The sequence below is a fragment of the Mucor mucedo genome (assembly GCF_025094135.1).
Source record: "Mucor mucedo strain NRRL 3635 chromosome Unknown EV154scaffold_100, whole genome shotgun sequence".
NCBI classification, from domain to species: domain Eukaryota; kingdom Fungi; phylum Mucoromycota; class Mucoromycetes; order Mucorales; family Mucoraceae; genus Mucor; species Mucor mucedo.
This window is the reverse complement of record NW_026252384.1, coordinates 61,665-86,101: the sequence shown is the minus strand read 5'-3', so window position 1 is coordinate 86,101 and position 24,437 is coordinate 61,665. Positions and strand designations below refer to the sequence as shown.

At 36.8% G+C, this 24,437-nt stretch overlaps 8 protein-coding genes across 8 annotated transcripts; 1 reads left to right on the top strand and 7 right to left on the bottom strand.

Moving 5' to 3' along the window:
* Positions 1 to 12: 12 nt before the first annotated feature.
* EV154DRAFT_554424 (glycoside hydrolase) lies at positions 13 to 2,028 on the bottom strand (the record flags this gene model as incomplete). Its single annotated transcript, XM_051605191.1, has 7 exons — positions 13 to 247; positions 330 to 448; positions 506 to 561; positions 637 to 1,294; positions 1,391 to 1,674; positions 1,745 to 1,758; positions 1,823 to 2,028. 7 exons carry the CDS (start codon positions 2,026 to 2,028, stop codon positions 100 to 102), a joined length of 1,485 nt encoding a protein of 494 aa, XP_051454133.1. The 3' UTR covers positions 13 to 99.
* A 193-nt stretch (positions 2,029 to 2,221) lies between these two features.
* EV154DRAFT_520146 (uncharacterized protein) lies at positions 2,222 to 3,474 on the bottom strand. Its single transcript, XM_051602795.1, has 5 exons — positions 3,278 to 3,474; positions 3,180 to 3,224; positions 2,946 to 3,108; positions 2,723 to 2,883; positions 2,222 to 2,642 (listed from the first exon to the last, which is right to left on the bottom strand). Exons 1-5 carry the CDS (start codon positions 3,393 to 3,395, stop codon positions 2,278 to 2,280), a joined length of 852 nt encoding a protein of 283 aa, XP_051454132.1. The 5' UTR covers positions 3,396 to 3,474; the 3' UTR covers positions 2,222 to 2,277.
* A 2,323-nt stretch (positions 3,475 to 5,797) lies between these two features.
* On the top strand, positions 5,798 to 7,836 carry EV154DRAFT_520141 (uncharacterized protein). Its single transcript, XM_051602794.1, has 6 exons — positions 5,798 to 5,858; positions 5,949 to 6,707; positions 6,793 to 6,952; positions 7,047 to 7,136; positions 7,219 to 7,313; positions 7,386 to 7,836. Exons 2-6 carry the CDS (start codon positions 6,034 to 6,036, stop codon positions 7,777 to 7,779), a joined length of 1,413 nt encoding a protein of 470 aa, XP_051454131.1. The 5' UTR covers positions 5,798 to 5,858; positions 5,949 to 6,033; the 3' UTR covers positions 7,780 to 7,836.
* EV154DRAFT_520136 (DRAP deaminase) lies at positions 7,758 to 9,557 on the bottom strand. The gene is made up of 6 exons (XM_051602793.1): positions 9,474 to 9,557; positions 9,227 to 9,413; positions 9,041 to 9,162; positions 8,702 to 8,969; positions 8,494 to 8,635; positions 7,758 to 8,422 (listed from the first exon to the last, which is right to left on the bottom strand). The coding sequence occupies exons 1-6, from the start codon at positions 9,513 to 9,515 to the stop codon at positions 7,852 to 7,854; spliced, it is 1,332 nt and encodes a 443-aa protein (XP_051454130.1). The 5' UTR covers positions 9,516 to 9,557; the 3' UTR covers positions 7,758 to 7,851.
* Positions 9,558 to 9,770: 213 nt separating this feature from the next.
* On the bottom strand, positions 9,771 to 10,362 carry EV154DRAFT_484802 (zinc-binding ribosomal protein; the record flags this gene model as incomplete). The annotated part of the gene is made up of 3 exons (XM_051598689.1): positions 9,771 to 9,865; positions 9,944 to 10,166; positions 10,360 to 10,362. 3 exons carry the CDS (start codon positions 10,360 to 10,362, stop codon positions 9,771 to 9,773), a joined length of 321 nt encoding a protein of 106 aa, XP_051454129.1.
* A 1,636-nt stretch (positions 10,363 to 11,998) lies between these two features.
* On the bottom strand, positions 11,999 to 13,094 carry EV154DRAFT_426974 (uncharacterized protein; the record flags this gene model as incomplete). Its single annotated transcript, XM_051596331.1, has 4 exons — positions 11,999 to 12,612; positions 12,694 to 12,863; positions 12,929 to 12,965; positions 13,025 to 13,094. The coding sequence occupies 4 exons, from the start codon at positions 13,092 to 13,094 to the stop codon at positions 11,999 to 12,001; spliced, it is 891 nt and encodes a 296-aa protein (XP_051454128.1).
* Positions 13,095 to 13,643: 549 nt separating this feature from the next.
* EV154DRAFT_520127 (SNF2 family N-terminal domain-containing protein) lies at positions 13,644 to 18,182 on the bottom strand. Its single transcript, XM_051602792.1, has 3 exons — positions 18,094 to 18,182; positions 17,579 to 18,006; positions 13,644 to 17,501 (listed from the first exon to the last, which is right to left on the bottom strand). The coding sequence occupies exons 1-3, from the start codon at positions 18,104 to 18,106 to the stop codon at positions 13,719 to 13,721; spliced, it is 4,224 nt and encodes a 1,407-aa protein (XP_051454127.1). The 5' UTR covers positions 18,107 to 18,182; the 3' UTR covers positions 13,644 to 13,718.
* Positions 18,183 to 18,199: 17 nt separating this feature from the next.
* Positions 18,200 to 19,497, bottom strand: EV154DRAFT_520124 (uncharacterized protein). The gene is made up of 2 exons (XM_051602791.1): positions 19,434 to 19,497; positions 18,200 to 19,360 (listed from the first exon to the last, which is right to left on the bottom strand). Exons 1-2 carry the CDS (start codon positions 19,463 to 19,465, stop codon positions 18,265 to 18,267), a joined length of 1,128 nt encoding a protein of 375 aa, XP_051454126.1. The 5' UTR covers positions 19,466 to 19,497; the 3' UTR covers positions 18,200 to 18,264.
* Between the last annotated feature and the right edge of the window lie 4,940 nt (positions 19,498 to 24,437).

Genomic DNA, 24,437 nt, shown 5'->3' with positions numbered 1-24,437 from the left:
AAAAAAAATGTAGGAGGATAGTGTGAGATAAATTAAATGTCAATTTCTATAATGGTATTTTGGGTTCAACCTCTCTCTTTTCGATCTCTCTTTTTTTTTTTAAGAGAACTCTTTGGCTTGAACTTGAATAGGTGTTGAAAGCTTGAAAGGATGAGCCTCGGTATTGAATACATACTCATCCAGTGAGATGTAGCTTGGGTCGGTAAACATCAAGTACAGGTATTTCAAAGTTTCAGCAAAGAAATAACTAAAATGTGTGTGTGTGTGGAGGGGAAGAGTTAAATAAATATAGTAAATCGAAAATGTTACGTTTTAGTTTATATCCAAACCTTTCTTCAAAATTTAATGGCTGGACATCTTCCTGATTGGTCACATCAGCAATACGAGTATAACCTGAAGTTGTTTTACAATACTTTTCAATCGCTTCAAATATCTTCCAAGCCTTGTCCTACATTTCTCATTCGTGTCAGTTGTATTATAAATATTACAGACATTTATAGTTTACCTGATATGTTTTGTCACCGGTAATACGATAGAAATAGAATAAACTTTCGATTGTTTCTATTTTTTTTTTTTTTTTGCGGGGAAAAAGACATAAAATTAGTACTTGATGATATCCTGACAATTTTCATGTACCTGGTCTTAAATCATATCCAGTATCCTGCGATAGGAATCCAGCCTCACTCATTGTAAGCTGCATTTTTTCAGAATAAAATGAGATATTTTGTGATTTATCTATCCAGCTCCATGTCTCTGGAGCCAATCCAGTTGGTGTATCCCAGACATCATAACAAGAGTTCATCAATTCAAGCGCAAAGGCCTCCACTTTCTTATTCTGTAAATAACGACCACCAAGCAGCAAGTTACCAGGCATAAAGCAGACTAATTCACCTGACTGCAACAACTTGTAATGCTCTTCAAATTCAGCAAGGTATACTTTACCTCCGTGCGTCTCTGAACGTAGGTAACGGTGCATACTACCCACAGCGGTTTTCCACATATCCAATTGAAGTTCTTCTTTGCCTTCCATCAGAATATGAGTCTTTAAAAGGTACTCATAGTAACTATCTGAGCCTCCGGAGATGGTGATGTAGGTATTTTCAGGCATGAAAGGGTCCAAATTCCAAATCATGGGGTACAAGCCAGGGATTCTGGAAGGAACCTTGGAGATTTTTTCAAGGATACTATTGCCTACATTTTCATACTTTGGGTCGCCAGTAAGTTGGGATAAACGTACAAGTTCCAATTGAAGCGAGCCAAATTCAGCCAAAACAATCTCTTCTCCTCCCACAGGCTCACCACTGTAAAATGATATATATATATATATATGAAAAGAAAAGAAGACGCGTTAATTTTGATTTTTCTCTCTTTGGGTTCTTATAAGATCTACTTGCAGTTCAACATCGACGTAGGCAGACGGGATACCGTTACTTGTTCTGAATGCGGGCATAATGACATTCTCAGCCAATTCTTTTGCCTTATTTAACAAGATTTTATCACCTTTCAAATCATAAGCAGATAAAAGTCCACCTAAATAACGAATATTTGTTTCGAATGTTTTTGAAGGCTCCAGACTCTGCTTCCAATCAACACTTTTGATATGATCAAGGGCACGCAGGTAATCGTCCTCTAGACCCATAATAATCATAGTATCAAGCGCGTCAAAAATAGAAGCTACAAATATTGATCATTCCTTGTTAAATTGAATTATACTCATGCATGAAAAAAAAAAAAAAACATTTACCTCCCCATCCATTTCTATGAGAAAAATGAAATGATTAAAAAAAAAGATTGCAAGAAATTTGGATTGTTAAACTATTACCTGGAATCCGTCGTACCATTGGTAATGGGTCGTAACTCGTCATGACCATAGGCGAACGTTGAATAACCTTTCCATGCATGCTTGAAGGCTCCCTTAATTATATCAGCTCGGTAATCTTCATTGACAAGGTTCTCTTCTAAAGCGAAAACGGACAAGGAAATGGATGCAACGCAAGTTAAACCTAGAGTAATTTTCTTCAGAAACATTCTTAAACTATTAGTGAAGCGAAAATGAATTAATCGGAATCTTTTTTTTTTTTTTTTTTGTTCGTTTTCCCACCCCTCTTTTATAGTTATTAGAGATATGTTTGTCCTCAGTTATGTTGCTCTTTAAGTTCTGCGGGATTCCGAAGTACTTGGTAGTTTTTGCAATAAGGTAAAAAAAAAAAATTAATACTCATTTATTAATATACAAGAAATATGTGCCTTTTATTATTATTATTATTATATTATATATTATAATGGATCACCCCATTGATTTTTTCTCGAAGTGCCTCTTTGCATGTCTTCCTCTCTTGTACGTGGTAGTTCCTCTACATTATTATAACTAAACTCTGCATTTTCACGAAGTCGACTAGCTCTAGCAGCCTTTGCTTTGGCAATTTCTTCTTCATCCTCAGGGTTCTTTTGGGCTTGCATACGGATCTTTGACCATGTATTATTGGGTAAACTCTCAGCTCGAATCTTATCCCAGGCACTCTGTTGCTGTTGTTGCTTCAAGTGACGTGTCGTTGCTGTTGCCTCTTGACGAGAGAGTGGGTCTGTCTCATCCGTCATATCAAGCTCACCAGTATGACTTAAACTTCTCTTATTATTCCAGGCTATTTTTGAAATATTTAATTACATATTCTGCAATGCTAAATATAACTCTCTCTCTCTCTCTCTCTCTCTTTTCCCTTACCGCTCTTGCCACCTCCTTGTTGATTTTCAGCGTGATCAGGGAAGAATTGATCTTGTGGACTTTGTGCTTCATGAAGCTCTTGAGGTGTCATTTGGTGAGGACTAATAGTAGGAGGTGCTCCTCCTCCTCCACCAGATTGTCTTCCTTTCATTGCTTCTATTCTATTCACCTTTTTTTATTAAATTGTTTCATTCCCTCCTCTGTTGATCGATTTTCTACTTACTGAACTTCTCTCACTACACCGATAAGACGCTTAGGATCCGGTAAACTCTGGATGGTTTTTACACCTGCCAAAGCGCCTGATATCACGCCCATTTGTGTGCCCATGAGAAACCCACCACCTGTTAAGGCAAGTAACTGAATTGGGTTGAATTTCTTCTTTTTACCTTTTTTTTTAAAAAAAAAAAAAAAAAAACTCAATGTCAGCATGTCTCACCGATACATTCTCTCTACATACCCAAGAAAAATGCAGTTGTGGCACCAACTAAACCACCAGTATAAGCTACGCAAAATGTTTTAGAATTAATGTATAACTGGGTCCCATTGTGACTTTACTGTGAGTTTGAAGTTGTTCTCTAGCCGTATCCACGGCTTTTAATTCTTGTTCGCTGAGGTTTTGCTCCTTTACTTTTTCACGTACTCGTGCATAAACACTATCGTTAATGGCTGCCATGGTGAATGTTTTTTTTTTTATTATAAAAAAAAAAAAAAGAGAGAGAGAGAGAAATAAATTATTTCATTTATGCCCTAGCTGTAACTGTGACGTTTTTACACGCACCACCTATCATTAAATATCCGCCCAGTCTGAACTCTCCTTTGTTCGAATGATTTTTACTACGTTTCACACTTGTTCATTTTATTTTGACAGCCAATGCAGTGTGATATGCGAATGAATGAAGGTGTGTGTGTATGTGTGGGGAAGAATTCTTTGAGCGTACAACATTTTTTTTTTTTTTTTACTCGAGTATGTTGTCGTGTAACAATCTCATGCAGACCCCTTCTAGGGTCCCACACAACATGGAAGAACACAATACTTTATAAAAGCAGAGACTTCATCAAAAATTTAAGGCCTAATTTATCGAGAAGCTAAATGCGTTCATTTCTTGATTGACACTTCATTACACCAGTGTTGTTTGTTGTACCCAATTTAAAAAGGCGCTTTAGACCAACTCACAAGAACCCTAACCCAATATTTTACAAGTCATAGATTAAACAGTCCTTGTTTATCAGTTTCCATCCTTTTATAAGAGTTTGAAACTGTTTCTTTCCCTCTTCTTTTTTTTTTTTTTCGTCGGGGGAGGCGCATATAAAGAAATCTCCAAGGTGTATGTACACTATCGCGCTAACGGGAATCAAGAATTGATTTCAGTGCGAACTGTAGTCTCTTTATAAAGATAGTGGGTGGTCTCTCATAGATGTATTTTTTTTTTTTTTTATTCCGTCTGATAAAATTAGCCATCCAGTCATAGCAGCCTACAAACCGTTCATCTTCTCTCAACTATAGCCGATAGTTGAGGGAGGGAACCCATTTATACTTTTTACGAATATGATTCATCAGTACAAAAATAATAATAACAACAGTGGAACCTCTGTTTGTATTTCAGGCCGTCATACTCACAATCATACTTTCTCAGGGTTGTTAACGTACCTTACATCATGTTGCTCATTGGTATACGGGTGACCTATTCCTGAAAAAAATTCCTGTACGGATAAAAGTACTTGGAAAGAAAGTCTTACATGTGACAAAAAAGCATAAGAAATAAATGTTTGTTAGCTTTTTACTACGTATATCAACCGACAATTACTTTGATGGAGGGTATCGCGCAGTACCTAAGTACTAATGTCAGACACTTTGTTTTCTACAACTGTGAAAAAAAAAAAATAGTTATTTAAAAGTCGCGAGTGGTTTTATGTCCCTTTTTTTTTTTCTGACACAATTTGGGTCCATCTTTGGGTCAACTGGCATATGAAGCATGCAAAGCTTTGCAATTTTTTTTTAAAAAAACATTGTTTGTCATCAACTGACAATAAAGTTCTTTGTAGCAGACTAAATTTAATAGATCCCATTTGCATTGACTTGCAACCATTGCTGGTGCATAAAAGTTTTTTTTTTTTTTTTTTTTTTTTTTTTTTATAGTTGTGAACAATACATGTATACTATTACCCGCTTTCGCATAAACGTAATTAAATAAACACATTTTGATCCAAGACTGCCAAATAATACACAGCCTGATTAGAACGTACACAAAAAAAAAAAAAAAATTAGTGTGACATTTATATTTAAGAGAAAAAGAATGCCTTGTATTGTTGATAAAACGGTTCATTACTAAAAAAGGAAAGTCAAAGCTCATTCTCTTTTTCTTTTTGTAAGCCCTGATTAGGCGATTTTGTATAGAATAGATAGTTTCACTAAAAGAAAAAATCTTGACAAATCGTAGAGCTTTAAAGCAATTATACCACCTTCCCTTGAGCCATGGCTGAAAAAAAAAAAAGAAAAAAAGAAAGAAAGATATCACTCCTGTTATGGAAAAAACAGGGCCTGTCAACCCTAAATAAGAGAGTATATACATGCATATCCCAAAAAAAAAAAAAAAACGTGAGATAGGTTCATTGAGCAACGTTTTTTATAATCTCTTCAGGTAATCATTTTATCTTTTATCTATAGTTTCAATTGTTTATTTTGTCACTAGAATTAACATCCATTGTGTGTGTTTTTGAAAAAAAGATGCATCACTTTTTTTTTATTTCACGTCTTTTGTGACTCAATTAGACATTGATGTGAATGAAAGCAGGGTTTCATGACCGACATGAGTTATTTGTCCTCGCGATAGACGACCGTATTGATAAAAAAAAAATTAGTGGACAGGTACACAAGGTAACCATGGAGATCGCCCCTGAGGAGGACACGAAGAGAGAGAGAGAGATATTTATGCAGTAAAAACGCAAACAACCAAAGGCCAAGTTGATCTTGTGTGACCACGTGTCATCATGTCTCTCTCTTTTTTTTTTTTTTTTTTTTGAAAATAACAAAAAGCATGTTCTCTTTTAATCATTCAATGAAAAGAAAGCGTGATTCAACAACCGACAATTTTTAATTTTTGCAAGAGTTTGTTACTTTTTAAAAAGAAGAAACGAGGTAAGCTACCTTATGTTTATAGCGGGGAATCATCTAAAAGTGTGACAAAACCAACTGATGACGCTGTTTGGTTGGGTCATCCATACAAAGTTGGGATTTTTTTTTATTTTTTATTATTATTCTCTCCTCCCACCCCCCTTTTTTTTTGTTTTTTTTTATAATATATATAAAATAGATGACGAGTTTAGAAGGAACGAGTCATGTTGGGACACCAGATGGTAAAAAGAAGGAGAAGCAGTCAACGCCACCTTTACAACATGTACCTACTTCACCTTCTTATCCACCTTATTATATCGATAGCAATGGATACGAAGTGACGGGTGAATCGTCAGTTAATTACGCCTATGTATATCCTTTAAGCCCTCAATTTTCTGTTCAGTATTATCCAGACTATTCCAACGGTTATCAAAGCTATCCTGGCTCACCTGCATTACACCCTCAATCACCACCTATTAATCCCACCAGTCCACCTTTCAGCCCCAGTTTTGGATACCAACAAGGCATCGCTTTATCTCCTCCTACTCATGCATACATGCTTCCTCATTCACAGCCTTTTCCTCCTCTTCATATCTCCTCTCCTGTCTTGACCGGTACATCATCTATACCCGGTTCTCCTCCTCATCAATATCTTCCCGGTCCTTATATTATCACTACAGACCATAGAAATAAGAGACATCATCAGCAACAACAACAACAACAACATACTCAGCAAGAAATTCATCATCAACAACAATTACAATTACAACAACAACTCGAACTCGAATTAAACTCATTTCACACTCATAATATCTATGTGCGCGGCTTATCCACTTCCACTACTGATGAATCATTTTTGGAAATGTGCCAAGTGTAAAGAAAGAGCTTTTTTTTTTTTATTATATGTACATATATATATCTTTTTCTTTTTTTCACTAACTCTATTTTAATTAATTAGTTACGGTAGTGTTGCTTCATCAAAAGCCATTATCGACCAAAAGTCGGGTGAGTGCAAAGGCTATGGTTTTGCAATGTTTGACAATGAACAAGAATCCGAAGATGCCATTGACGGTTTAAATAAAGCTGGTCTTCAAGCTTCCTTTGCAAGAGTCGGACAAGTAGGTGTAAATTACACGCTTCTCTCTCTCTCTCTCTTATGTTATCACAGGCTGATTTTTTTTTTTTTTTTTTTTTTTTTTTTTTTGCGTCTAGGAATCGTTCAGTTCTCGTTTGAGACATCTTCAGGATGAGACATCTACCAATATCTATATTTCTAATTTACCTTTGGATACCTCTGAACAGGTAAGCAATAATAACAAAATATCACAACCATACGTTGGGAGCTTAACCTATCTCTTTTTTTTTTTTTTTTTGCCGTATATAGAAACTAGAAGAGTTATTCCATCCATACCAAACAATCTCCAACCGAATTTTACGTGATCCACAATCCGGTATGAGTCGCGGTGTCGGGTTTGCACGGTAAGAGAGAAATAATGATAACAAAAAAAAAAAAGCAAGAAGTAGAGAATACTAATGTTGGAAAAATAAAAGATTGACAGATCGTGAGGCAGCTTCAGCCATCATTGACCGATTTAATGGACATAGCATTGAAGGCTCGTCTGCACCTTTACAAGTACGTTTTGCTGATTCACCTGCGCAAAAGAAATTAAAGAATCAAACTGCTCGTAAAAGAATGATTCGACCTACACGGGATTTTCAACCGATGCCTAGTTTCTCTGTGAGACCCATGATGCCGATCACGCCAGAGACCATGTTGGGTATTGCCCCTTCGTCTCATTATTATCCAGACCCAAGTATGCTTCAATACCATCATCAAGTCGTACAGCATCCAGTACCAGTAACAGCACCGGTACCGTCTTCCACCATGGTGAATGAAGGATTAGTACAAGACATGGAGAAAAAGATGACGCTTGCTGAATCGTGATTTAATTAAAAAAAAAAAAAGAAAAATAAAAGAGAAAAAAACAATACAAAAAAAAAAAATACATTTCTATGTTTACTCTGAAGCCAGCGTATTTTTATATTTGAGAGGCGCATTGGCATCATCAAAATCTTCTTTTGCCCAAAACGGAAGTTCAGTCTCGTACTCCCAATCTTTTGTCTTGTATCGCCAAGCGTGTAAATAAATACATAATTGATCATAGTTTTTCCCCAAGATCAAGGAACAACTGCACTCGGAGCATTTGGTATCATCCTCCACATCGTCAAATTTCATCGTAGGCGGTTCAGGCTCATCCCAATCTTCCATGGGTGAATACTCAAACAATTTATCCACCAATAATCTCGCATCTTTTTCCTCCATTCTTTCACCAGGTCGAATAAAGGGCGACCAAGACGTGCCATGTCCATACAACGGATCATTGGAAATAGGATACCCCAGGTACCGCAAATGCACTCGAATCTGATGTGTTCTTCCCGTCATGGGTTTACAACGCACCGTACTCGTCTTGCCATTATAACTCAATCGCTCGAATTTCGTCACAGACGACTTGCCATCCTCATGCACGTAATTGACAGACATTTTATGCGAGATGCATTTAATAGGTGCGTCACACACAATCTCCCCACTTTTTTTTTTTTTGAATTTTCAAACGGTCAGTTTTTCTTCTTCTTCTTCAAGAAATGGGGTTTAGCTTACTCTGGGAATCGACCGTCCACTCGACAAATGTATTCCTTTTGGATCTGCCCAGACGACATTTCCCGTTCAATCTTTTGTGCGCGTGAGGAATTTCTTGCAATCAACATTAAACCCGATGTAGGCAAATCCAACCTATTACAAGCTAAGAACCCCTATTGTTATGCCAACTACATACAAAAAAAAAAGGAGGGTGGAATCGAATACTTACGGAATAAGCGAGGAATATTCAGTTCTTTCTTGAGGACATGAATGATGGAATTATGTCGGTATCTTCCCGCAGGATGAACGGGGATACCTCCCGGTTTATCAATCACAAATAAATCCTGATCCTCATGCACAATCTTGATGGCTTGATCGGTGCATGGAGGCTCATGGCGATGAATCTTGTGGCCGATCGTATCTCCATTTTTAATCAGGTACTCTACCGTCACTTGCTTGTCATTCACTGTCAATAAGCCTCTTTCAATCGCATACCGCTACCATAAGGTAGTTAGCACATGTACATATATATTAAAGAGGGAAAAAAAAGGAGGGGAGAGCCCATTACATAATAATCAATACTGCGATCGCGGAATTCAGAGGAAAACACTTCCAGAATGGTTCTACCAAACCAACGGCCCTTGGCAAACGACTTGTATTCAAAGTAATACGGCTTCACTTTTCGCATTTCTAATATTTCATGTTAATTAAGAACATGCATGGTGTGTTTCTTTTTTTTTTTTTTTTTTTTTACCGTCTTCAAAGTAGTAATTGGCCGTATGCATATCGTCGACGTCTCTAAAATCGCCGTCTTTTCTACGACGTAGTCTCTTCTCGGGAGGAATTTCACGTTGTTTGGCAGCAAGATAATGAGGGTTTTCCAACATGTCTGCCATTTTACGTTTCTTGGCTTCTTTATTTGTCAACTTTTTATCAGGGGTCTATGAGGGTTTGTGAGCTTTTTTTTGTGTGTGTGTATGTGATGTCTTTTTCGCATATACCTCAGTGTCTACTAAACGTGCCTTCTGTTCCTCTAAATCCATTGATATAAAAGAGCTGCCAAAAAACAAAAAAAAACAAGAAAACTCAGGTTCAAATATATATAAATTTTTAAAAAAGAAAAAAGAAAAATAGGGATAAGCCACACCAGGTAAATGCATAAATAATAATCATATATTACATTTAAAAAAAAAAAGAAAGACATTTATTACAAGACATGAATGTAAATTTTTTTTTTTTAATGAAGTGCAAAAGTGATTGCATATATATATAAAAAAAAAAGTGAAGTAACGACACGCTTAGAAAACAAGAGCAGCACCCTTGGTCTTCTTGTCACCACCCAACTCGAAGTGCTTACATCTCTTGATGGCGAGTTGCATCTTGTACTTACAGGCTAATAATAATAATAAATAAAAAAAGTTAAAATGAATGAACAAGAATGCTTTCCAAGTGAGTAGGGATATAACTTTACCAGTACACTCGAGACGGAGGACAATCTTCTTGGTAGTCTTGGCCTTCTTGTGGAAGACGGGCTTGGTTTGACCACCATAACCGGCTTGCTTACGGTCATAACGTCTCTTACCTTGAGCGAAGAGAGAAGCCTTACCAGCCTTGTATTGAGTGACCTTGTGGGGTGTGTGCTTTCTGCACTTGGAACCCTTACAGTAGGTGTTACGGGTCTTAGGAATGTTGACCTACCATGTCTTATGTTAATATTTTTTTTTTTCAATCAATCCCATCACATCCATCCGTCCATCCGTCCATCCATCCATCCATCCCCCACACGCTCTTTTTTTTTTTTTTGTATGTGTATAGTTGTTGTTGTGATAGGAATTTCTCTATTTTCATCATGCACAGTCCCTCATCCAAAATAGTTGTATACTTTACCATTGCGAAAGGAGAGAGGGGGTACGAACAGGTTTCCCCTCTCGTGTGCCGGGTATATTTGTTCGCCTTGGGTTGATTTCAATCCCCGATTCGTTTTCATTGGTTGTCTCTTTTTTTTTTTATTTTGTTTTTTTCTTAGGATGCGTGTTTCATCCCGTAACTGCTTTTTTCTTTGTAACAATCACATGATGGGGGATGAATGCTCACTGGGAAAAACTCATCTTATTCATGCAAAAAAAAAAAAAAAAGAGAAAGCCAACAAATAAAGAAGAAATTACTTTATGAAGAAAAAAAAAAAAAGTTTCGCGTTAAGTTGTGAAAAAAGGAAAAGCCACGCGTATCCATTTTACCAACACGAAACTTTTTTTTTTCTTTTTAGGAAAATCTGGTTAGAAGCCCTTTTTTCTTTTCTTTTTTTTTTTTTTTTTTAAAATAGAAGTGTTGTACAAAAGAATAAAGACTTTTCCAAAACTGTGAAAATGCCGAATCTCTATTTTTTTTTTTTTTCTATGGATAATAATAAAAAAAAAAGGGGGGGGGGAGGGAGGAATGACAAAGAAACACAGATTAATTAATAAACGATAATAAAGGGAAGGGTAAATCCGCGACAAATTTTACAATGATTAAAAGGTAAATCCGCGACATTTTGAAAAGTGATAATGAAAGAGTGATAAATCCGCGCGCGCCGCAAAGGTGGGTAAGCCAAAAGGGTTCTTTTTGCTGTTTCCAAACCCCGACCCGCGCACTTGTAAAAAAAAAAAAAGAGAGAGGGCCCTGAGGCGGAAAAAAAAAAGTCAACAGGGTTGGAAAATATTGTGTACAATCACACAATAAATTTCTAAATATGGGTTGTGCACGGCCAAAGTGAACCAAAATACATGTATTCTTTTTTTTTCATTCATTTTGCGAAATTAAAAAAAAAAAAAAAAGTATATATCCCGCCCCCCCACAAATTGGGTTCAACAAAAGATTGATTTGATTGCTTTTACTTGCGCGGACTTAATCCCAAAAAAAAAAGCATGGTAAAAGTGTGCTTGTTTGTAATTTTCTAAATTAGTATAATTTGGTTTTTTGGGTGAGGACCGGACAATCAAAAAAAGTTTAGAGTGGGTTCCAAAGATCGTCCTGACGCTAAGGAATCGATGATATTTGCAGAAATCTTTGTTTTCTATTATTTTGAAACTGTAACACCAAAGAGAATGATGTTATCCGCTTAGCAACAATTAATTGTCATTATTTCTTTCTCCCCCCCCCACGCAACACTTTTACAACCGTCAAATTCACAAAAAAAAAAAAAAAAAATTCATTGTTTCTCGATCGATCGGAATTTTTGCCTGCAAACAGGGTGAAAAAAAATAGAAAGAAGATTACACAAAAAAAATTATTTTAAGGGGTGGGTGAAAAAAAAAAGAAGGGGGGGGGGGTCAAGTCATTTTTAAAGAAAAATATATATATATTTATTATATACAATGGAAAGTAATACATGTTTGAGTTGAGAATAATGTTACCAGTAATTTTATAAACAAAACAAACAATAAAAAAAAAAAGCATGTAAAAGAGAATTAGGAAGACAAGTAAAAGTTATCAGTTTGATTTTGGTAGTAACAGGCTGCTATTATTAAAAATAAAAAGAGAGAGATTAGAAAATCGTATTGTAAACATATATAAAAAAATAAAAAAAGAGGCTTTTTTTTTTTTTATGATTATTACCTTCTGTAGTGTTGTCGCTTGTAGGGACAAAGTAAGGAGAGAGTAACATGGGATTCATCATGTTGTGATAAACCGACATGTTATTTTCATAAAGATCGACATGCTGAGGTGTCATATAAAGCATATTTTGACTTGTGGGGGATGTGGTATAAGTTGTATCAAAATAATTAGGTGGGGATGAAGATGGGTATGAATTCAATGTAGTGTCAAGGACAGGTGTCCATGGTGATGTGGTTGCTGTTGTGGTGGATGATAATAATATGTTGCTTTCTTCTCTTTTCACTGCAAGTGGTGACTTGGTTTGTTTCACCATCGTCATCTTCTTTCGCTTCTTTTCAGGCGTGCATGGTGGCGAAATCTCTTGCTGATTTTGTATATCTACACTGGCCTTTCTCTTCTTATTCTTGTTGGTCTCGTCTTCCTCCATTTGCTTCTTTAACTGTATCGAGTTGGCTTCTGCTTGCTTTCGTAGCTTTTCATTCTCTACGCGCAGCTTTTGGATTTCTGTCATGAATGTCGATTCTCGCTTCAAGCTAGACGAGACTATATATATATATTGAAAAGGGGGAATGTTAGGGCACAATGCATGGTATTATTGTATGATGTATTAAAAAAGGTATTTACCAAACTCGAGTGATTTGGCTACAATCATAGTTTTGCTAGGTCGACGCACCGTGGAGAGCGCAGGTAATGCGTGTGCCAACTGTTGGAATTTAACGTTCAAATGCTCTCGGCGTTGTCGTTCCAGAGCGTTATGAGCAGATCGTCTGTCATTATGAGCTGATGTATCGCTACTATTTTATGACAAACTTTGGGTTAGTTTTATTTCATCGCATCAAAGATAGTGCTTGTATTTTACCTTTCGTCGAGTGTCATGTTGGCTGAAAGAGTCATGCCTATAAAAGATGTATTTAGTCAACTAGTTCCATAATAAAAAAAGAATGCGTTTTATTACCAAAAAACCCATTGTTAGGATTACGTAACGATTGTCCATTGGTGGTAATTCTGAATTTTTCGGAAGGCATAATATTTTCTTTTTTTTTTTTTTTTATTGATTTATTTTAATTTTATTATTTTAATATGGGATAGAAGAAAAGAAAGAAAAAGAAGAAAAAGAAGATGGGGGAGGGAAATGAAACCTTTGCCATGGTATTTATATACTTTTTTTTTTCTGTGGGGGGAGTAGTACATGATAATAAATGATCAGCAACTAAAAAAAAAAAAGTTTTTTTTTTTTATTTTTACGCCCCGGCAAAAGTTTTTTTTATAATCACATCTACATTGGAAACACGGTGTTTCTAAATAAAATTGATACAGCGCAAAAGAAAAACGCCACCTTTTTTTTTTTATAGATGTATGATGTATCTATGATGATGATGATTGTTGTGTACGTTTCCCCCGTCATCATCTCCCATAGATAAAAAAAAAGAAAAGAATAAAAAAAGTGCATGTAGAGTTACTATTTCCAGGCGTGTTTGAATGACAGAAAAGTAGTACATTGCGATACCCATGCATTCATGTTTTAGTAATTTTAAACTTTTTGATTTTTTTTTTTTAAAAAAGGCATAAAAAAAGCATGCCCTTTAATTAATGCACAAAACATGTCCTAATTAGGTTAAAAGTCCAGTGTGCGCGGACACTTTATTATTTTATACAGCAGGTCCAAATCCAAGATCTATTCCCAACATTTGACTCGACCAAAACTGTAACATGTAGTTATCCACATGTCCTACTCCCGATTGCATATCTGATACAGCAGCCTCTTCAGTGTCACTTACGATTGGTGTATTCCCTTCCTCCTCCTCCTCCTCCTCGCCTACTCCTTGACAACGAGGTTCATTACCATTTCTATCCATTTCTTCCTTCTCTTCTTCCTCCTCTTGGAATTCATGATGATCCATATTCATTTCTTTCCGTGCCGCAATAGCTGCCGCTGCATCATTCTCATCATCTTCCGCTTCCAATAACGCTCGTTCATATTCTTCTCCCGTTACCTCTGGTAATTCCTTCCACCACGCATCCGTATTCTTCTTGGTGAAATAATCATCTGTAAAATCGCCTTCTTGAATAATCACATTATCCAGCATACGTTTCTGATTGGCTTTTTTAAAGATATTTTCTTCAATGGTGAACTCGGTCACAAATCGATAAATATGGACATCTCTGGTTTGTCCAATACGATGCGCTCTATCTTGACATTGTTTATCCATCGATGGGTTCCAATCGGAATCATAAAAGATCACCGTATCAGCTCCCGTGAGATTAATACCCAATCCTCCACTACGTGTTGAAAGAATAAAACACAGAATACGTTTATCGTTATTGAAATGTTCCGTCATCATCTGTCGTTGCTCTACTTTGGTAGCTCCATCCAGTCGCAGATAGCGATGTCCATGCATATTGAGAAAGGTCTCCAATACATCCAGTACCCGAGTCATTTGTGTGAAAATCAAAGCACGATGACCTCCGCTAGCTAATTCTCGTAACAGTCTATCTAGCTTTTGCAATTTACCACAATCGTATTGCAAAAGACGTTTATCCGGGAACGCAATCGATAGTCTAGACCGAATAGGATGAAAGATGTCGTTTTCCACATCCATCGCTTCTCTTATGAATTCCGGTACATCCACTTTCCCCCATTTGGAACCATTTGTTCTGCCCGTCGCCACCATGACCACCACTTTAGGTGTAATACAACCCACTTGATTCATCATGGCTAAATTCGCCTCTAAACGTTGCTTGTACGAAAAGACAACGACCCTAGGATGATGGTTCTTCTTTGGTGTTTGCAACATGGAAACAAGATTGGCGTCGTACATGGGTTTTCTTGCACATCGAAAGCCATTTACATAGTGAATCATTTTCCATCTATTCACAGCATGAATGTGCATTTGCATTTCTCGATACTTTGCATATTTCTTGAGGTCATGATAGTCTCGATGAGTGACTCCACGAGATTCTGCCAACGTGATACGTTTCTGATGTCGAGCTATGGTTTTAAGCATCTCGGTTGTAGCCTCTAATCGCATCGTGTCTTGCGCCACTCCCTCACTTTGCACGCGCTGATGCGCTTCATCCAGAAAGACCAAATTTAAAAAGCCCAGATCCACCTTCTTCATCACATCCGGTTGTATGCGTGTTTTCTGTTCGATCTGTTGACCTACATAATACACTTCATCATGCATCCCAAAACTTGTTAAAATCGGTCGTTCCTCAAATAGATCCGGATGATTACACACTTTTCGTAATTGCATGAGACAATTAATGATGCTGAGAAAATTACCACTGGCCAATGTCTCCTTTGTTTTACCACGACCCATGAAATCATCATAGAGGTACCGTTGACGCTTCGAAAGTCGACAATAGACAATATGCTCGTGTTTCTCTGGCATTTGTTTCTCCACGTCTGCTTTTAATCGACGCAAGAGGTAAGGCCGTAAAACCGTATGCAATTTACGAATGGCGGCGCGAGACTCTTCACTCTTTTCTCCTCCATGTCCGTTTTCAATCATACGATCCACAGGGTTGGAGAACCATTCCTGGAACTCCTTGAGGTTTGCAAAGCCAATAGGCATATCTTGCGATACACCGTTCGGCATCAAGAAATACAGTAAAGACCAAAGCTCCATCAGATTATTCTGTAAAGGTGTACCTGTCAACAAGAGCCTTCGCTTTGAATTAAAGTTCAATAACACTTGCCACCTTTGGGATCGAAAGTTCTTGATATGATGCGCTTCATCCAGAATCAGGTATTGCCATTGCTTGCGTCGAAATGCGTTTTGATCTTGCAATACCAGTTGATAGGAGGTGATACACACATGAAAGGCATTTTCCTTGGACCATCCCCATCGTTTCTCTTTACGTTCCTTGGGGGTACCATAATAGGTCATGATCTTAAACCCTGGTAACCATTTCTTGAGCTCCATTTCCCAATTCAAAATGACACTGGTGGGTACCACAATCAAATGAGGTCCCCATACACCCTTTTCACAAGCAAGATACGCTAACAACGCAATCGTTTGGATCGTCTTGCCTAAACCCATCTCATCTGCCAAGATACCATTTAATCCGTTATTATATAAACTAGCCAACCAATCCAACCCTACATGTTGATATTCACGTAATGTACCACGTAACAAGAAAGGTATCCTGGTATGAATTTTACTGTTGTTCATGGCAGGTACCTCGTGTTCGGTGACAGCATCATCGGCGATAGGTGAGGAAGATCCGTAATCCGTGACGGTGCGTTCATCATCCATGTGGGTTGTATCCGTCTTGTATTTCAATAAGAGTTCTTCAACGGATAAATTGGCTTCTTCATTCAAGGCGTTTAATTCAGTATCATCATCTTCACTTTGTCCATCCTCTTCCATCACGACATCCTCATCATCATCGGAAAGCATGGAGAATTCAGCATCGTCTTCCAAGGAGGAAGAGGAAGGAGAGGATGTATGGTCTGATGTCTCGGATTGCATACGTTGATATTTCTTCATTAAATCTTGTACGGATACATTCTGATCTTGTTCGAGCTCTCTCAATTCATCGTCATCGTCGTCATCGTCGTCCTCTTCATCAATGATGTGATCTCTTTCATCCTCTTCTTCATCTGCTGTATGATCCTCTTCGTCGTCGTCCTCTTCATCCGCTGTACGATCCTCTTCATCGTGCTGCCTCAGCTCGTCTTTTCGAACACCCAACATATGCTCTGAATGCTCCAAAATCAATTCCAAATGCCTTCTCCCTTCTTTTGCCTGTTGTTCCTTTTGCACCTCCTTTAACCTCGCTTCACACACACGTTCGACGATCTTCCATTTCTTCTTGACCTGTTGTCCGGTCCATTTAGCCAACTTCTTTAAGCGTTTTTGTTCGTCTCGTTCCATGCGTTCATCACGCGTCTTGATATTCTCCCAATAGCGTTCAACGGCCTTGGCACATTTACGTGCTGCATTTCGTTTGTATTTGGCATGATGTTGGATCAGTTTCGACGATGCCTGCATGTGTCGTATCATCACATCCTTGTGAAAATCTGTCTTGACGGTGGGTTGTTGTGGTCGACGATGGGCCAAAGATTGTAGATGGGTGGAGAACCCACCTCGTTGTTGTAGGTTCCAAAGTCGTTGTCGGATACCGCGTTCCTTTTCGATGAGAGCTTGACGTTGTTGTGGGGTGATATCTTCCCCTCCTTCCTCACCGGCCACAAAGGAATCTAAATAGGCTTGTAACGTGATAAATTGTCGGTTGTGACGACGTAAGCCTGTGCCGGAATGAAGGGTGATGGTGTCAGCTACGGTGGTGCCAGTAGCGGTGGTGGTGGTAGCGTGGGTGGGTATATGCGTAGATTCGTAAATCACGCTAGAGACGAGATCTAAAAGTCCATTGTCAACTCGTGTATGGTGTTTGACGTGTTCCCATAAATCATAATCTTGCATGTACTAATCCATGTGAGTTCATTTTTTTTTTTTATATATATATAGAGTGGTTACTCTCTCTCTTTTTTTTTTTTTTTTACCTTGTTGTAGCGAACATCATTGATAAAAGAAGACGGGTTATAATCCAACATATTTTGAAACATTTCCAAATGATAAAGTTCCTTGATAGAAGCATCGTGACATTGTTTCAAGCTTTCCATTTTCTGTACACGAGACAGGATGGCTTGGTTCCTTGCCTTGTCCAAGACATGACGAGGAGTTGGCATAAGCTTTTCTTTGGCATGGGCTACGAGCTTGGTCTTTTTGGTGGGTTTTTTCTTTCCTTCTTCCATGGAGACCGTACGTTTACGACGTCCACCCTCAATGATGTTGTGTCGACTTAAATCCCCATCGGTGTCGAAAAGAGACACTTGCGTCTTTCGTTTTAATTTTTCTTCAATCATTAACGCTCGTTTTGAGAGTTTAAGTGGGGTCGCGTTTCGATGTTGTTCTTCTGTGCCATCTTTTCCTATATATACACACACACAAAAAAAAGATTAGTTCTCGATCCACACTGTGTGTTTTTATGCAAGCCTCTTTTATTTTCTTTTATTACCAAGATCTTTCATAATATGTATGTATGTGTGAAATGTTGAATGCAAAGGGAAAGTAAAAAAAAAGAAGAAGAAAAAAGCTTTTTTTCTATTTTTTTTTTTTTTTTTTTTTTTTTTTGAATGGTTATTTTTTTAAAACTACGCGTTTTTTTATTATTATTATTATTATTTATTTATAATACAATGTCATCCTCCCGTTGAAAATCAACTTCAAAGTTAGCAAAGTGGAGCCAGTCCGACTGAGGTAAACTGGGAGACAACAGATCAGACGAAGGAAAATCATCCAAAAGTGACAGGTTATCTGAAAACAATAAGGAAGGAGGATCTGCCATCGGTGTCCAACAACATTCCTGAAGAAAGCTTGCTGTTGTCGATGTTGTTGATTCTTGTTGTGTAAATTCGTCTTCCCACTGTGTATTACTTAATACATCATCTTCTTTTTGACCCAACAATTGCATAAAATTAAAATCCTGATCTCTTGCTGCACATAACATGGATAATCTGACATTGCTTTCCCGGGGACAACATCGTGTACATGCAAAGCTAGATTCATCCACGATAGGTCCTACGCATTGCAAATGAAGCCATGTATGACAGGTATTACATTCTATCATCGTACCCTTTTCTAATCCGCTCTCTGAACACACACATTGGATCGTCACAGCTGGACCCTCGATGGGCTGACGGTGGAGGCGTTGTCGTCGGGATTTACATCGTTCGATATGATAGCTGTATCCATTTCGAGTCTTGTACCGTTTATTACAAGGCTCACATACAAATTGTACCACATCATCACCACGATCGCTCTGTTTCGTCATCTTGGGTCGCTTTTTAGACAGTGGCTCCTGTTGCTTATGTTGCTTATGCTGCTGCTGCTGCGGGAGAGGAGGTTTGGAAGGCGAGGTATGGGGCGAGGAAGTTAATAACTCTTGAGGATCGATACGACGACTGAGTAACAAGAGATCATGGCTAGACATGATGGGATGCTGCTGTTGTGTAGGTCGAATAGCTGAAATAGTCTTACCGCCCATGGTAGGACGTTGTGTGGGTAAGGCTCTGTCGTGAGTAATGTCGGTAGTGAATGTCTGTGGTACATGTTTAAAGGTCTTTGGTAAGGTGGGATGCGAGGGAGTTTGAGGATGATCGTAGGCACATGTCACAAACGCATGACGATTACGTCCGTTTTCCTTGGATGGACTATGAACCTTGGAAGGTTGTATTGATTGAAAGTTTCTAGTTATTTGGTTGTCAATGGGAGAGAAAAGTCTTCTACAAAGGTATTAAAAAGGGTGAGGGGGTGAATACATAAACAGCAAACTATTTTTTTCTTTTTTTTTTTTACTTGGTGTGTTTGGTATGGCTCTTTGTTCTCATTTTAAACCCTTTCCCCCCTTTTTATACTAACAAGAAGAAGAAGAGGAAGAAAAAAAAAAAAAAAAAAAAAAAAAAAAAAAAAACTCAGTAGATTCGGATAATCATTTTTTGGCTCTTTTCACACACATAACAGTAGCAAGCAGTGATAAACACTTGTTAAAAATAAAACTGAGGCTACCTCTCCCCTTACATTATTATTTACAATGATTCTCGGGTTGCAAAAAAACCAAGTGATTACACTCTACAAATAATGTCAAAACATATGGATTATTTAAATCAATTGAATGGTACTCTTTACAAGTCATTGCCTTCATTCATGCAATGTAGGGAAACTGCAATTAGCATTAATATAAAGAAATCTAAAAAAAGAAAAGAAAAGAAATGAACTGAGTGTTAAATGGAGGGTAGGTTGTACCACGTTACATGATGGTGCATTATTATTTTATTTTTTTTTTTGAAAGGGAATCATGGAAACTGGGCTTGGCGGAAACAAAAATATATAAATGTGATACAAGTTATTCTACTCCCCCTTTCCGCCCTCCCTCCCCCCATAACATGTGCAAAACTTCAGGCACGTATTCGCCCAACCGTACGAAGGCTCCGAGACATTTTTAATTTAGAACAAGTTTATTTAAATTATGCAATGTGATTATAGAAAAGCCGATACTGTTTTTGTTCTCTGGTCCGTGTACTTCCCATCTCGGGCATCCCTTATTTATATTAAATCTTATTTTTAAATAAATAAAAAAAAATCTATAATTAATAATGGCGAAATCCACTTTCATACACAAAATCGATGTTCAAAATAAATGCTAAAATAGAAAAAGCCTATTCAGTACAACCATGCCTTTTTTTTTATATATATATGTATATAGACTTCTTAAGATTGTCCTAGTAACTCGGGTTTTAAAAAAGACAAGCTGTCATTATCGAGAAAGAACCATCATATAAAAAGCTAAAGATGATAAAATACGTGTTTATTGATTATGTTAATTTTAAGCCTTGAATGTAGATGCCTATATTTACAGCGTAAATAATATAAGTGTCAAAACTTACCACTAATTGTAAATCCAACATGAACGATATGATCGGCACTTGCTGTTATAAACTGGTCAAGCGATCGACCACAAAAATCCTTCATCGTTCTTGGCATATTAAACCGTGTCTCTTGCAACGTTTTAGTCTCATTAGGACCTTCATCGTGTAGACTAATAATCCTAGCTCTGCCAAGTTCCGTTGAGAGATGCTTAAATACCACATCGTAAACATCACCGCTTCCTTGTTCTTGTAGAGTCTTACAATTACTTTACCATTCAGTGGTTGGTAGCAGCTGATTGAAGGTGACAGGATGCCCAGAGTGCTCTACAATGAGTTTAAAAGCGAAGAGTTTGCGGTCTAGCAAATTGTGTTTGGCACCATTTGTAGTAGTGCCGACTAAAACGTTAACAAAAACTTCTTACCTCTCTTTTCACAGCGTAATTGAAGAAGAAGCTTGGTATCTAAGATATATGCCTCGACCTTGTCAGTAGGCTTGTCGGCATCGTGATGTTTGGACTTGATTCAAATACCAGTGTTAAAACTAAAATGGATAATGATTTTCAGCATTAAAAGAAGAATGTCAACTAATTTAGTCTTCTCTTTGTATAAAAATTTCCCTGGTGTTGGTCACTGTTAATATCTTGCCCGTGGATATCTTTGAATTGTAAATAAATACCTCTTGATAGTTATGTAAAGTTACGTTTAATACTACATAATATCATATAAAACAAGTTAATAATAAAAAACAAAAGTATGTACTAACAAATTTCTGACAACAACCCACGCATCACTGATGGGGATATTGATGTATTCAGAACACTTCGACATGACGTCTATTCTGGCTTTTCCTGGACTCAGTTTTTTTTTTTCTTTTTTTTTTTGAATTGTTGTAACGGGATTCTAATAAATAAAACTATCTGGGCACCTTCTTTGACTGTAATCTACTTTCCAACTAACAAGGAAAGTATTACAAAACGTAGAAATTGAGGTGTAAGAGGACTTATATTTTATTTATTTTGAACTTGCTTAATTTATATTTGATTTTCTGAAACCATGTGCAAGTGATTATATTTTGATATGAGGATGGTGTGGCTTAATTGGTAGAGGCTCTTCTGCGCTTTGTTACTGGTTGTTATACCCATTGGATGGGCTGAGTCACACATATCAGTCAATGTCACTTCACCACAGAATGTCATTCTTTAAAAATCTGTGACATTTTATAAAAGTCAAGGACAATCTATGAGAGTCAAGGACAATTTATGAGAGTCAAGGACAATATGTGAAAGCCAAGGACAATTATAAAAGTCATAGAAATTATATAAAAGTCAAGGACAATTGATAAAAGCCAATGACATTCTATACAAGTACTGTTCAGTAATCTTAATTATCAAAAAAGATAATAATAGCTTACTTTTACAATATCTTTGAATTCCCTTTCCAGTAGTCCTGGGAACTCCTCAAAAAAAAAATCCTCTCATTCACTTTCTTTCTTATTTCCTCCACGACATCACTACCAAGTATATCATTTAAATCCGAGTCTACTTCATTAATTTTCAGCAGCATAGTTTTCATATACTTAAATAATAGACAACATTAAATAAAAATAAAAAATATATACATGTAATATCGTATCCTATGTACTTCCTTGTTCTTTAAGACGCCTACATACGACTTGATGTTTCTGTCTAGGCTTATCATTCTTCCTAGTAAATGTCAACTTTGTTTATATTGCCTTAGAAGAAAAGCGATACTGTCATAATATGGATCATTAAAATTCACTTCGCTCACATAATATTCAAAGGTCCATTCACTTGGCGTGATATTGCTGAAAAACAATGCTTTTCTTAGGGACAGCCAATTTTTCCTTAGGGACAGCCAAAGTGCACGTAGTCGCAACGTAAGATCTATGGTTTGGATGTTCTGTAGACATGGGAACAAGGATATACAATCAAAAACAATGTAAAAATTACAAATAAATGTACATCAAACGATTTATACTTATTTTGATAATTCTATTATCACTCTTTCGCCTTTGAGCTCGTTTGAATTAAATCTTACGCAGAAATATTAATGTTAAGTCCTAACGAGAAGCTGAAAGTTAGCTTTAAAATACATATACTAGTTTAAACTATGTTAGTTGTGATAAATGTGTATATATTTCAAGTTATTAAGTTCTATTGACCTCTTGATATCTATTAAAGTATCATAATCCCAACATTACGACTACGTGCACCCCGGCTGTCCCTAAGAAAATTTGGCTATCCCGAAAAAACAATGGTCATTTACGACGGGATCAATTGTTACTTTCTTGTGTAGAAATTCTTGAGAGCACGTCAGTTCGTCTCTTTTAGGGCCCTCGCAAGCACATCGAACTATTTTTTAAAGAACCCGATTAAGGTCTTTATAAATAGTTTGATGTGCTTGCGAGGGCCCTCAGAGTCACATTTACATTGATTTATTATATGACTTGCTTTTAAGATTTTAAAGCAACGCTTATTCTTTAAATTATATACAATACGCTCCATTTTTAAAAACCCTAAAAATAATTCATAACAAATCAACATAGAAATTATATGACTCTTACAGAAATCCGGGCAAGATCAGCAAACCAGTATCATCACACCCATTTCAAATGTGACCCTGCTATTCACAGTCTGCCCTTTTAGTGAGCTCTAAAACCCAAGGACTCAGCCTAGGAAGGGACCATCCTATAGCAAAGACTAGCCGTAGCCATAATATCGCAAAAATGGTAACGTATCTCTTTTCAAAAAAAAAGGAACTAATAAGTTAGTATTTCTTGAAAAAACAAAAGTCATTATAAACTAAACTTTTTACCGTATCAATTACTTTAATTCAAAAAAAAAAGAAGAAGAAGAGAGAAGTATGGATGTTAAGGAAAAAGAAAAGGGAAAAAAAAGTGTGTGAACGAGATTTATTTGTAAGCTGATAAACAAGAGCTTATGTCAGAATAATTTAATTGTTTGTTTCATCATCTATAATTTTTGGGCCTTTACTTAAAATAGAAACACTTGCAGCCCTCCCCACCCCCCTAAGTAAGTCGTAACTGGGTAGTTGTTTATCAGCTTTTTAGTAATAGCATGTACTGATAGTGAAGCATACATTATGAAAAGAACAAAAAATCTATCATCCTAAAAAGTTAAGATGATATGGCAGGTCAATTGACATAAACATTTTTCTTAGACTTATGTATGTCTGAAAAAAAATGCGGAGGTCTAGACATTTCCATAAGTAATACTCAGGCAATAATTTTCTGACTATCTTAACACATACCCGTTTTTAGGTGAAGTTCGTACGTTTATGGTATTCTCTAACTTATTCGTTCAGTAAGTTTGGTATTTATCATCCCGAGTTAAATATTGATCGTGTAAAAAGGCTTTTTTTATGATGCCAAAGGTATAATTATGTAGGCTCATACAAACCGCAAGCTCTTTGCCCCTCTAGACGCTTATGTGGTCACTGAAAAGCGCGTTAAATGTTGGTTACACACACACAGGACAGGTTGTCATCCTATAATTGAATTGAATTAGTTTGGTTTGTTTAAACACGCCCAATAGTTGTTTCTTGGTTTTTGAGTGTTTGTAAAGAAACCAGAAAACTGAACTTTGTGTGCTCAAAGCACGTCATACCCAGAATATGCCTCTGCATCATTTTAAAATCGATTGTTCTGAAACAGTCTTTTTCATAATGTTGCAAATTCTCCCCAGTTTAGAATATCCTTTTAAAAAAAGAGGGGATATGGCGTCAAAATCCGTAAATGAAAATCACCCTTAAGTTGGTTCATAGTAAAATTTGATGAGATTACTCAACTGAAAAACTCATTGAAAGCCACCATTTACCGTACAATGTCTGCGACATTTCAACAATTCATGCTCATTACTGCTTATTTGTGTTTTAATTTTAAGCCAATAAAATC

Bases quoted from the DNA above. Each gene is read 5' to 3' on its own strand.
- EV154DRAFT_520136 (XM_051602793.1), bottom strand. From the start codon at position 9,515: ATGGATTTAGAGGAACAGAAGGCACGTTTAGTAGACACTGAG. The intron at 9,163-9,226 runs GTAAAAAAAAAA...ATGAAATATTAG, and splicing joins CAATTACTACTTTGAAGACG to AAATGCGAAAAGTGAAGCCG. The intron at 8,636-8,701 runs GTAAGTATTCGA...AGGGGTTCTTAG, and splicing joins GAATATTCCTCGCTTATTCC to CTTGTAATAGGTTGGATTTG.
- EV154DRAFT_520141 (XM_051602794.1), top strand. From the start codon at position 6,034: ATGACGAGTTTAGAAGGAACGAGTCATGTTGGGACACCAGATGGTAAA. The intron at 6,708-6,792 runs GTAAAGAAAGAG...TTAATTAATTAG, and splicing joins TTTTTGGAAATGTGCCAAGT to TTACGGTAGTGTTGCTTCAT. The intron at 6,953-7,046 runs GTAGGTGTAAAT...TTTTGCGTCTAG, and splicing joins CCTTTGCAAGAGTCGGACAA to GAATCGTTCAGTTCTCGTTT.
- EV154DRAFT_520146 (XM_051602795.1), bottom strand. From the start codon at position 3,395: ATGGCAGCCATTAACGATAGTGTTTATGCACGAGTACGTGAAAAAGTA. The intron at 3,109-3,179 runs GTATGTAGAGAG...TTAAAAAAAAAG, and splicing joins CACAACTGCATTTTTCTTGG to GTAAAAAGAAGAAATTCAAC. The intron at 2,643-2,722 runs GTAAGGGAAAAG...TTTCAAAAATAG, and splicing joins ACAAGGAGGTGGCAAGAGCG to CCTGGAATAATAAGAGAAGT.
- EV154DRAFT_520127 (XM_051602792.1), bottom strand. The intron at 17,502-17,578 runs GTAAAAAAAAAA...CACATGGATTAG, and splicing joins ATGATGTTCGCTACAACAAG to TACATGCAAGATTATGATTT.
- EV154DRAFT_520124 (XM_051602791.1), bottom strand. From the start codon at position 19,465: ATGAGAACAAAGAGCCATACCAAACACACCAA. The intron at 19,361-19,433 runs GTAAAAAAAAAA...ATACCTTTGTAG, and splicing joins AGCCATACCAAACACACCAA to AAGACTTTTCTCTCCCATTG.